The following is a 12,267-nucleotide window of genomic DNA, read 5'->3' as shown; positions in this document are numbered from 1 at the left end:
GAATATATATTTTGTTTCCTGGTTAGTTGTTTGCTTAACTGGACAATCAAATGAATCAAAAGGCAAATTAAGAGCCACAAAGATGTTTTAATTAGCTGTTATCTCACTCAGGTTTTGAAACAAAACTCAACTTTATTTTAAAATTTATTTTTCTAACTCAGATTAACAATTACCTTTATGACAACAAGGATAATATTAAACAAATCTGCGAGGTTTCCTCATCCGGTTATCGTTCTTGCCTGTGCATATGTCACACAAAATAAAGATCCTTTCCCAACCGAAACACCCAGTGATGACTCACTCTCTGTCAAATTTCTTTGGAATAGGTGAGTAGGAAAAGACAAGAAAACATGTTAGCCTTCTAAGATTAATGGCTATATTTTTCTGTTGAGAGTTCAGAGTCCTAAACTAAAATAGTTCTGCTCTGATCCCCAATATCTGAAGCTGTACCTAATGTAATTGCTTCCAAGGGGGAAATACTGCCTGGACTTTCTGACTGGCTGTCACAAGGTTCTGAGTTAATCCCCTCTGAAATGCCCAGCTCAATATAATTGCAGGAATTCAGGGTAGGATCTTTCAGTGGTGATTTGAGCTATAAACTTATTGGTCTGGGGGTGAGGACCCACTAGTTCCCAAAGCACAGAAGAAAAAGACAACAATTTCTTCTTTTTAGGTATTTGGGTTTTCAAATTCAGAAGCCCAACATGCTCCAGTACTCAAATACATAATGTCCAACAAATGGAGCAACACAATTCGTCACTTGAGGGCTCTTGAGGCAGCTTGTCATTTGACTGGTATTTCAGTGCATTATTTATTCATTCAGTTCTTTCACCTCTTCTATTTACGTATTCTTTAATGACATACTTACTGGATTAATCCCGGGAAAGCAGTGGAAGATGGGTCATGATCTGGAGCCCCTACAACCACATAGGAGACCCAAAAGATGCTCCCAGCTTCGAACCTTCCCTGCTCCCACTATTGTGGCCATTTTGTGAATAAATCAGCAGGTGGAATATTTCTGTATATATTTTTTTCTCTCCTTTTCTCATGCTATAACTCTGCCTTTCAAATAAATGAAAATAAGTAATGTTCAAAGATATATTTTCACTGAAAAGACAGATTCACAGAAAAGAGAGACAAACAAAAAGTCCCCATTCACTTGTCACTCCTCAAATGACCACAATGGCAGGAGCTGAGCCAACCTGAAGTGAGGAGCAACGAGCCTCTTCTGGATCTCTCACACAAGTGCAGGATCCCAAGGCACCATGCCATCCCCTGCTGCCCTCCCAGACCACAAGCAAGGACCTGGATTGGTAGCAGTTGGGACATGAACTGGTGCCCACATGGAATGACAGTGCCTGGAGAGGAAGAGGATTAGCCAGTTGTGCCAATACACCTGCCCCTAAAAATAAATATTTTAAAATCATAGTTATCAGATAGGGAGAAACATGCACATTTGGGTAGGGAGTGAAAACATGAATTAGAAGGAAAGGTATCAGAAGTACACATATTAGCTTAGAAAATAATTTTAATAGCATATAATAAATGAAATACAAATTCAATGTGTGGGCTAAACAGTTGATTAGATACAAGAGAACAGTAGAATTAGGGTGGGAGAAAGTAGAACTGAATATAGCACAGAAAAACTTGGAAGGTAGAAAATATTTTTAAAAGTCTAGAACAGATAACAGATTAAGAAAATTTACATACAATAACACCTAACTTGAACTCTAATCTAATTGAAATAGTGATGAAGAACACCATTTCAAGAGATAGTGCCAGGGCCAGTATTGTGGCACAGCTTGCGACATGAGCCTACCCTATCAAGCACTGGTGGGAGTTCCTGCTGTTCTGCCTTTGATCCAGTTTTCTGCTAACACACCCAAGGAAGGCAACAGATAATAACTCAAGTGCTTGGGAACCTACTGCCTATGTGGGAGACCAAGACGGAGTTCCTCATTCCTGGGGAATTTGGCCCCATTCCTGCTGTGGTTATTTGGAGAGTGAACTTGCACATGGGTAGATTTCTCTTTCTTGCTCTCATTCATTCATTCTCTCTTCTCTCTCTTTCCTCCCTCCATCCCACTTCTCACATCGTGCTTTTTCTATGTCTGCCACTCTCACTGTCACTCTGCCTTTCAAATAAATACTTTCTTTAAAAAAAAAAAGAAAGTATTCTAATCTATACATAAGAAGTCAGCTAGGGACTGGCAAAATAACTCAACTGGCTAATCCTTCACTTGCAAGTGCTGGTATCCCATATGGATACTGATGGATGTTCTGGCTGCTCCAATTCCCATCCACCTCCCTAACTGTGGTCTGGGAAAGCAGCAGAGGATGGCCCAAAGCCTTGGGACCCTGTACCCATGAGGGAGACCCAGGAGAGGTTCCAGGCTCCTGGCTTCGGATCAGCTTAGCTCCAGCCATTGTGATCATTTGGGGAGTGAATTTTTGTCCCTGTCTTTCCTTCTCTCTGCCTTCCTAATAAAAATAAATAAAATCAACTGAATTCAAAAAGTATTAAAATAAAGAAATTTACTACCAGATACATGTCACAATTATGTGGAGCAAGACTTCCTACCTCCAATAACTACTAACGAAGAAACCTTTGATAAGTTACTTTTCTTCAACATAGTTGCTGATATAGAGGAATGATTTTAAATGGTATATCCCTCATAGACCATTATGAAGGTTAAATGAAGTAAATTGGCATTTGTAATGCTCTCTAGTGCTATGGGTTTCTAATGTTAATCTTTATTATTTTGCCTTAGAATGCTCACCAAGCTGTCTTGGATCGAAAACCTATTCTTATAAAAGATCTCACAATAAAGAGTAAGCAAATCAGTCCATCTTGCTTCAGGCCTAACACTGGAATAAAACCATACCAAAAAAGCCAACCAAATACTCTAGCTGTGTGACAGAGGATAATAAATTGTTTTATATTTGTGTTTAAGACAGACAGCCACTCCTTTTCCTTCCTTGGAGAAAAATAATTTGCTTTTTTGAGATAAGATGGAAAGAATCCTAGGTCCCCACTCTATCCAGTTAGAATTCAAATGTATATTCCAAGGATTAGATACACCACAGGTGTCTCCACTGCCTTGGCTTTGTTTTAGGGGAGTGAGCCCTCCAGGCTTTCTGATACCTCAAGAGCTTAGTCGAAACTGTACAATTATCCCACTTTTAGAGATGATATGAGCTTCATTATCCATCTGAACTACATCATTTAACTCTACAAATGACCACATATCAATTTCTCATGATAGAGGACGTCTTGGGAGCTAGCGCTTTTTACAACAGCAGTAAAAATCATTGAATGTGACTTCTGCACAGGTGCCTGGCATATACTCAGTGTTAACATAAAGTTTTCTACAAAAACAACAATTAAACTAACATAAAGATAAGTCTAAAATAATGAAATATAAGAAGAAAGAAGTAAACACATCGAGAGGCAAACGTTGAGTCTCCGAAAACTAATAAAATTGACCAACTTCTGGTGAAATCAATCAAGAAGAGATATGGCTCATTTGAACAATATCCAGGCTGAATGAAGAGATAGAACTACAAAAAAACAGGAATAGAAAAAGATAAAAAAGAAATTGCCTTGAACAGTGTTGTTATTGCTATCATCCTGGAAAACTACTTGGCCTGTTCTGGTAATACTAAAAATATGCGTACTCCATAATCAACCATTTCATTCCTAGGAAATAGTGACTTAAGAAAACCCTGCACAGGTACATCAAAAGACAAACACAAGAATATTCATAGGATCACTGCTAACAATGAAAAGAAACAAAATATCAAATGTTCATATTTTAGAGAATAAATAGTAGATTTATGGTGACTTCATATACTAAAACATGTAGCAATTAAAATTAAAACATGTACATTAAAATTGAATGTAGTATAACAACATGCCATTAACTATAACAAATTTTATTTCTCAGATTCCTGGAACAAACTACAGAAAATCTGTACAGTGTAATATCATTTATGTAAAATTAAGAACCACCAAAACTGGACAATATGTCTGCTGGACATATACATTTAAATGTACAGTATAATGATAAATAAAAACAATGCAGTTATAATTGCAAAACTTAGAAAAGTAATTATCCTGAGTAAAAAAGCAAAGGATAGACATCTGGGTCACAGACACAGTTGGGGGCCAGAGAATTAAAAATAACACATTTTTCAATGGGTTGATGAGTATATACCATCACCCATTTTACGCAATTGGGCAACAGCTCATAAATACATTGTTTCATTTTGTTTGTCAACCAACTCCCCAAAAGAAAATGCAAAGGAACAAGAGAGGCAATAGTGGAAAGGAGGAAGTAAGGTGTAAAGGAAGGTAAAGATGAAAGGAAGAGAAGGAGAGACTTTTCATCTAAAATATCATAGACAAGATGGGAACAAACCAACAGAACTCTATCTTCCATATCATATTGAGTTTCATAAAGCTAGCATGTTTAGGAGTCCAACAAATGCTTTCCTGACAAGACGAAAAGTATCTTATAACTAGAGCTATCCCAGAACATAACACGACCTAAAAATTCTTAAAAGCGTCTTTACCAATGGCATGTGGTGCATATTTCAGGCTGTCCTTGCCAGTGGTTCTTTGGAAGTTCCTTTCTCATGGCGTGGGAGATGAATCCTCACTGTGCCAGCTATTCCCTGTAATTCTTTCAAATTCCCCAATCTTTCCAATTATCTTTGTTGGTTAGGAACAAGCAGTGAGCATCGGGAATAGAAGAGCTGGTGTGTGCTCTGGCTGGTTCTGACACTGGGCTGGACCCAGAACTTTTCAGCTTTGTTACTGTTGTTTTGAATACTTTTACGTGGCACATGAAAATTATACTAGGAGTACCACTGTGCAATGTCCAATCATGCTAAACCTATCTATCTCCTTAAATACTTACTATACTTATGGTTAACTCATTCTCAAACCTTTCTTCTGTTTTTAAGAAATACAGAGTATCTAAGCATTATCTGCAGTCATTATGCTGTGCAAAAGAACACCAGAACTTCTAACTTTTCCATAACATATCTTAGTGCCCTGCCTCATCTCCACAGACTCTTTTTGTGCCTTCTATGAGGTCCACTCTTTGTAGATTCCACATCTGAGTGGGATCAAAATGGAACTTGTCTTTCTGTGCCTGGTTTATTTCACTTTACATAATGACCTGCAGCTATTTTTAAAGCACTCATTGTCCTTAGGTCTGGGTCATTTTGGGAGATAGAGAATGCAGTCTTCATTTGGTAATGATTACAATTATGAAGGAAACATTATGCCCATTTTGAATCAGTCAGTGCACTGTTTAAAATACACATACATCCACCCTCACACCCCTCCCGGCCACACACACATATTTACATGTATACTCAAAAACACCGTGAATCAAAAAATACGATCATGGAATATGGATGAAGATATCTTCATAAAATTCAGCTTCATAAGATGTCCTTTTGGGTTTCTAATCCAAGCAGAAGAAATTCACCTAATAGGCTTCACTCCCTCATACCATATCTTTTTTATCCCTGGTGTTAATGGTCCATGTAATACTAATTAAATGCATGTGTGCGGCTAATTTAAGAGTTATAGAATTCCCACTTCCCAGCCAGTTGCTAGTCCCCAGGCTTCACAGAGGACTCAGATTGAATTGCAAAGTTACCATATTTCACAGAAAAATCTAAATTGATGCCTTGTGTCAGGAATACTTGATTATCAGTTGAGAAAAAGGTCCCATTTTAATTCACTTTGAAAAGGTAGTTATTCATCATCTAGTGCCTTGTGGCCAGGAGAGAGGACATAAAAGGTATAATTTTGAGCTATTAAGTTTAACATACATGCATGGGGGCAAATATTCTTACTCTATGTTGAATTGAGCTTGCTAAATAGTAGTACCCAAAAAACGTTTCTGCCCTTCAGAGACATAACCACTGTTACCACCAACACATAACACTGAAGGAAAAGCTACAATTCTACATGCATTAAGGTATTTATCATTGCTGTAGAAACCTGAAACTTCTTTACATGTCAACCTACATTTTTAACAGTACTACCTTAAAATAGGGAGAGAAGGCAGAGTTACAGGTTTGCACTCTCTGCACACATTTGCCAAAATAACAGTAATCCTAGAAATATGCTTCCCTTCTGAAAACCATCCTGAAGATGACTCTGCACATTTTTACTTAAGGAGAATCGCTGGGGAGTAGGGAACCATATCTGATAAAATTGAATAGACCAATGATGACGGAACGTGATTCTCCAGTAGAAGTCATCTCGCACAGAGAACTTATACAACAAAACAAGAGCTTACCTTTATGATGGTTGGCACTGGATACAACTTTCCCCCACAAGGTGACAATGAATATTATTATTAGCAGTTTTCCTTTTGTTGCTTTCTGTAAATATCTCTTACTCATCCTGAAAATGAAAAAAGAAAAATATGAAGCACATGAAAGCATTTTTCCACTATAGTTGTGCTGTATTTAGAGACTTCTGTGACACCCAAGCACCTTTAATTCCTGAAACTGCACTTCATGTATATAAAATGCTGTTCACCATACAGAAACTATGAAGGGGAAGATAAATGTTCCTCATGCAAAAAAACCTAGCAATGGTGCAAGAAGTAAGTGAAGGCTGTAGCCAGTTTATCTATTTGTGAACATACTGAATCAGTTTGGAAATACTATACACTTTCATTCCATGTAAACATAGACTTAGGTTATGAATATTAACAAGACCCATCTGAATCATCTGTAAATAAGTCCAGTAATATTTTTCCTTTTCTCTAAAGGTTGCTTTTTCAAAGCCAAGTTGCATAATCAGGGCAAACAATAAGCAGTTTAGACAAAAATATTTAGATGAATTCCTATATAGAATAAAACAGCTTTGAATATCTTATTTCTAATGGATTTTAAAAGATCATCTGGTAAACTTATTTTCTTAATGCATACTAACATGACCAATCTAATGTGCACAACTCCACTACCAGAGACACAATGCTGTTAGAATTCACTTTTCATTATCAGAATTGGGGGAAAAAAGATAAGATGAAAATGAAAAATACAAAATTATGAAATTTCAAGCTGAGCCAAAAATGAGGAAAATTAAACATTTGTAACAGTAATTACCTACAATAAAACTCAGCCCTGAAATTTTTTTTTGGATGGCTTCATGTAACTGTTTTTTTTTTTTTTTAATTTCATTTTGTGCCAGTTTCATAGGCTCTGGGATTCTCCCAACCCCTCCCCATGCCTTCCCCTCATGATGGATTCCTCCACATTGTTGCAGTAGTACAGTTCATATCCAGTCATGATTCCTTCATTGCAAGCATGTACCATGCATAGAGTCCAGCATCTTATTGTCCAGATAAGTTCAAAAGTTTCCTCAGGAGATCATCCCTGGTCTGAAACTAGAGCTGGTAGACTATCATTCCCTCCAAAGAAGAGCCACAACATAACATCAACAACAATTTACAACATTATGGAGTTAATTGACATGGTATTGAGTGTCCAATACGTTAAAAAAGGCAAGTTCTTAGCCACATCCTATGACTACTTCACTGACATTTCAAGTTTAGTGTATACACAACCGGTTGCTATACATCTTAAAAACGGTTATAGGGTATTATTCAGCTTTCTTGTGTCTATTTTCATTTTTATATTTAGCAGCTTATAGTATTGAAACATGATTTTTACTGAACTTGGCAAATTTTAGGATAGTCCAAACAGGCTTATAACTCTAACAAGGTATATGTCAACAGTTGGGGCACAGAAAAGTTTTAAGAGGGGTGTGCAGTGAAATCGTCAATATCTTAATGAGGAGTAACTAATCTTTGTGTCCTACCTAGTAAGGTACATATGAATCCAAGCTGATCATTTCCTGTCTATTCTAAGCTTTCCTTATTGGTCTCTGTCTATCTAATCTCACTTGGGGGGGTATCCAGAGCCCCCGCCTCAAAAAATGACCCTAATGGTCATTGCAAGAGAAGGTGGGGATCCAAAGTTGGAACTAAGTAAGGACCAGAGAAATCTCCTCTCCCGAGTCCCAAAGGAAGTTTACTCTTCTGTTTCTGAGGTCCGCTCAGGGCTCCTGGCTGTTGTTCCAATGACATTAGATCCCGTAAGGAAGGATCTGGGCTTCTTCCATCCTATGTGGGAGATCTAAAAGGGAGTGGATGACCTCAGAGTTCTTGGCCAATGAGGGCACTCTAATTTCCAGTGGTCTCCTTGGCAGTTGGGATATAGCCCTTGGTGCCCGTGCTGATAGTCCTAGGTGAGGATCCAGGAGTCTCCAGGGTTGGGATACAAGCCTCATCCTGTCCTCCTGCTCCATTCTGGGTTTCCTCCACCCCCTGCTCCGTGCATACGACCTCCTGTTAAGAGGCTGTCAGGATCACTGCACAATCAATACTTGCAAAAACTTGGGAGCAACCAAAATGCCCATGAACAGAAGACTGGATAAGAAAGCTATGGTTCATCTACTCCATGGAATACTATTCAGCTATTAAAAAAAAATAAAATTCAGTTCTTTGTGGCCAAATGGGCCCAACTGGAAACCATTATGCTAAGAGAAATGAGCCAATCCCAAAAGGTTAGATACCACATGTTTGCCTTAAGATGAAATGACGTCAATCCAAAAATAGTACCTGTAAATTGTGATATTATGTCAGCCTCAAACAGCCTGTATCACATGCAATAACATATTATGATGTAACCAATGAACCAACAATCAATGTGAGTCAGACTGCTTATGCTACATCAAAGAAATGAAAAACCTAATATGCTTTAGAACTGATTTTCTTTTGTAATTTATACAACATTTTTCATTTACTGTTCAAAACAAATTTGGAATATTCATAATCCATGACCAGTCCCCAGCAGAAGAAACTTGAAAGTTTTACTTAGGCCAATTTTATGGTAGCATTACAAATTCAAATCCAGAACTGTCAGTTTTACAATCCTTTCATTAGCTACCACATGGCTAAGGTGTAACAAAAAAATTTATAAGAAGTAGAATCCTTCCATACTTATTTATAAGAGAGATAAAATGTATTTCTGTCACCTATTGTGTTTCAGATGCAAGTGCTACAAGGAACTTCCTTTGCATAACCACCGAAACCATTGACCTTTGTGGTTCTGATTCAATTTCCTGGGGTCACTTCTTCCCCTAGTCTAATTTCTTTACACTTAAATTCTCCTTGTTATCCTTTTCTTCATGTCTTAACCTCCAAAACACCAAATTTCCAAAACTATTTTTCACTGGCAACCTGTCATTTGAAAAGAAGTCTTTTATGTCGGTAACTGTATGGGAAAAGAAATCAATCCATTATATAGTTTAATGTAGATAAATGTTAACATTTCTTAGCTTGGAAAACTCGTGCAAATTAATTCAGATGTTGAAGAGGAGGCGATGAATGATTAAAAACATGAAATTCTGAGTCAGAGTTGGTTTGAATCCAAGCTCTACTGGCTTTTAATTATGTGACCTTTATGTGATTTTATTTCTGTTGGTTCTCCTACCTGCATTGATCCTGTAATTTTCCAGATCTGCTTCCTTCTCTCCTACCATAATATAGGATGCTGTCAGTGAACTTGCCTGCTCAGTGACCAACATGCACTGAAGATTCAACGACCATGAGACTGGAGAACATTCAGTCATCTATAAAACCTGCTTCCTGAGTCCCTGGTTAGTCCCATTCATGAGATGATTTAAGCTGGCTTCACAGACTCTTGGTGTACCTTGTAATATGTCAGAAAAATTGGCAAGGGATTGGGCATTTGGACTGTTAGACCAAATTTAATGTTAGACTTACTGCTTACTACTTAGGTGACGTTGAACAAACTATTTAGTATCTCTGACTATACTAATTGTCAGTTAGATGAGGATAATAACAACACCTACCTATAGTGTTATTGGGATGAATACATAATGAAAGAATCTATATAAAGAGTTCAGCACTAGGCATAGCAGATAATAAATGCTCAAAAAAAGATAACAATGACCATTTTGCAGTCATGACTCAGACAGATATTTCTCTAAGGGTGTTCCTTGAGACACAAATTCCACAGAATGCTGCTACAGTATTAGTGAAAAACAAAGGAAGGAAATACACATTCAAAAAATTTAATCATATTCACAAACAGGAGACATATTATTAAATATGCCAATTCAGAAACCTCTCTACAGTGTATCATAGATACTAATGTCTTCATAAAGCCCTTTAGAGAAATATTGAGCTATAACAATAATCTAGTTTAGAATTAGGTTATTATAAACCAAACACCATTAAAATCTTGCACTCTACTACCTTTGTTTTCTCACAGCACTCTATTAGTTTTGCTTTACAATTCTCTTTTTTCTTCCTTTGTTTTCAGCCACCTTGCCTCTCCTGCTACATCCAGTCCCCGAGACCTCACTCTACTGCATCCCGATAATAGAATAAAGAACAAAACTCATCTGACAGGAGGAGCTGCTCAGCATAATTTTAGATAACAGCTTTCTCATAGCAAATGGCCTCTGCTACAAGGTCAACAACACGTAATTTTTTCATACCATTGTGCACCCACCAAATGGGATGACAGAACTGACAGCTGGTCAAACTGCAAACTAGTTGTACAGAGAGAGAAACACCCACAAAGTCACAGGCTGTCAGAGCAAAGAAAGAAAAAAACAAGTCAAGATTTGCAGGGCTATTTTCTCCTTCTCCGAGAGCCCCACCCCATCCAGTCCACTGCCATCTTCTGTCAGTTCTACCTCCTGATCTCTCTAGATTGTATGCTTCACATCCAACCTTAATGTAATACTGCCATTCAGTACAACAGAATTTATCCCTTACTGCTATACTAGAATTTCTCCCATTACTATTGCACTCCCCTGACCTTTAGGACAGAGTGTACACACACTTTTTTCTCCACAATACCTGCAGCATGAATGCATGGAAAACACTGTTCCCTGAATGTAAAGCATCCTGTATGCTATAGATTAATAAGTAGCTATGACTATGAGACACACTTGCTTAAAATCTTCACATGATTCCCTCAGTACTCAGAAGGAGAAGCCCACATCACCAGCAAGGTATAACAGTACTGCAACAAATTGTCAAAGAAAAAAAAAACCGTTTTGAGTGCCCATTATGTCTGTAATCTTACATTATCATATTCCTTTCCATTTATTTCTCCATATACTCCCATAATCTGTATTTTTAACTGTCCTAAAGTTCCTCTCTGGCATTCAACTAGATCTCATCTCCATATGTTTCACCTGAAACATAATCCATAGCTCACTCAACCTTACCCACTTCTAAACATGGCTGACTTGTTGTCACTGGTCATGGTGCAGGTTAGAACTCTCCCAGCAGGACTTTTCAGGATGATGTTTGGTGCCATTTATTAGGCACAATATTCACTTGCCACAATTCATTTTAATTACTGACATCCCTAGCTATCACCTTCATAAAACATTCTTAATGACAGGGAATATATTATATACATTTGTGATTATATAATACCTGATTCAAGATGTAGGTTAATAATCATTGAGTAATTGTTTAATGTCAGCGGTGTTTTACAGATTAAACATATAATGCAGCTGTCCACATGAAGGAATAGCAAGTATGTGACAGCCCTACAAAATGAAATTAGGAGAGGATAACAGGACAAAGAAAGGAGTGGAGGTGGGACAACTTAAAAAAAATAGATAAATCCAACTTTGACTATGGTTTTTATTCTGATTTTAAATCTCAGTCATGTGTACATTTAAGGATCTTTTCCTTATGTTCAATTGAAGAGAGTTTGATGAGTATGTGTTTTGGTGAAGATCGCTTTTGATCAAGCCTGTTAGGATTTCTGTGCCCCTCCTGGATCTTGTTTCCCAATTCTTTCTCTAGATTAGGAAAATTTTCCTTGATTATTTCATTAAATACATTTGTAAAGCCAGTTTCTCTTTCTGTACCTTCTGGGACTCCCATAACTCTTATATTTGGCCTCTTAATAGTGTCTTTCAATTCTTGAATACTTTTTTTGGCCTGATCCAGCTCTGCTTCCAGTTTTTTGTTTGTTTCCCCTTGATGACAGGAAATATCTTCCAATTCTGAGATTCTTTCTTCTGCTTGTTTCATTCTATTTTGGAGACTCTCCATTGTACTTTTAATTTGCTCTACTGTGTTCTTAGTTTCTAATAAATCAGCCTTGATTTGCTTTATTGCTGTTATTTCCTGTGTAAAATATTCCTTAAATTCTTTGAACTCTTGTATGTGC

At 37.3% G+C, this 12,267-nt stretch overlaps 1 protein-coding gene across 1 annotated transcript in view; it reads right to left on the bottom strand.

The window, feature by feature from the left end:
• Positions 1 to 12,267, bottom strand: part of TAFA2 (TAFA chemokine like family member 2) — a 372,060-nt gene that overhangs the window by 109,325 nt on the left and 250,468 nt on the right. The window contains exon 2 of the mRNA XM_040982710.1: positions 6,324 to 6,430. Coding sequence (XP_040838644.1) covers positions 6,324 to 6,429 — 106 coding nt within the window. The 5' untranslated portion in view covers position 6,430. The remainder of the gene's footprint in view (positions 1 to 6,323; positions 6,431 to 12,267) is intronic.

Source organism: Ochotona curzoniae, unplaced genomic scaffold (assembly GCF_017591425.1).
Source record: "Ochotona curzoniae isolate NIBS_2020 unplaced genomic scaffold, NIBS_Ocur_1.0 contig_1014, whole genome shotgun sequence".
Taxonomy (NCBI): domain Eukaryota; kingdom Metazoa; phylum Chordata; class Mammalia; order Lagomorpha; family Ochotonidae; genus Ochotona; species Ochotona curzoniae.
The sequence above is the reverse complement of the archived record's forward strand: the minus strand, read 5'-3'. Positions and strand labels throughout refer to the sequence as shown.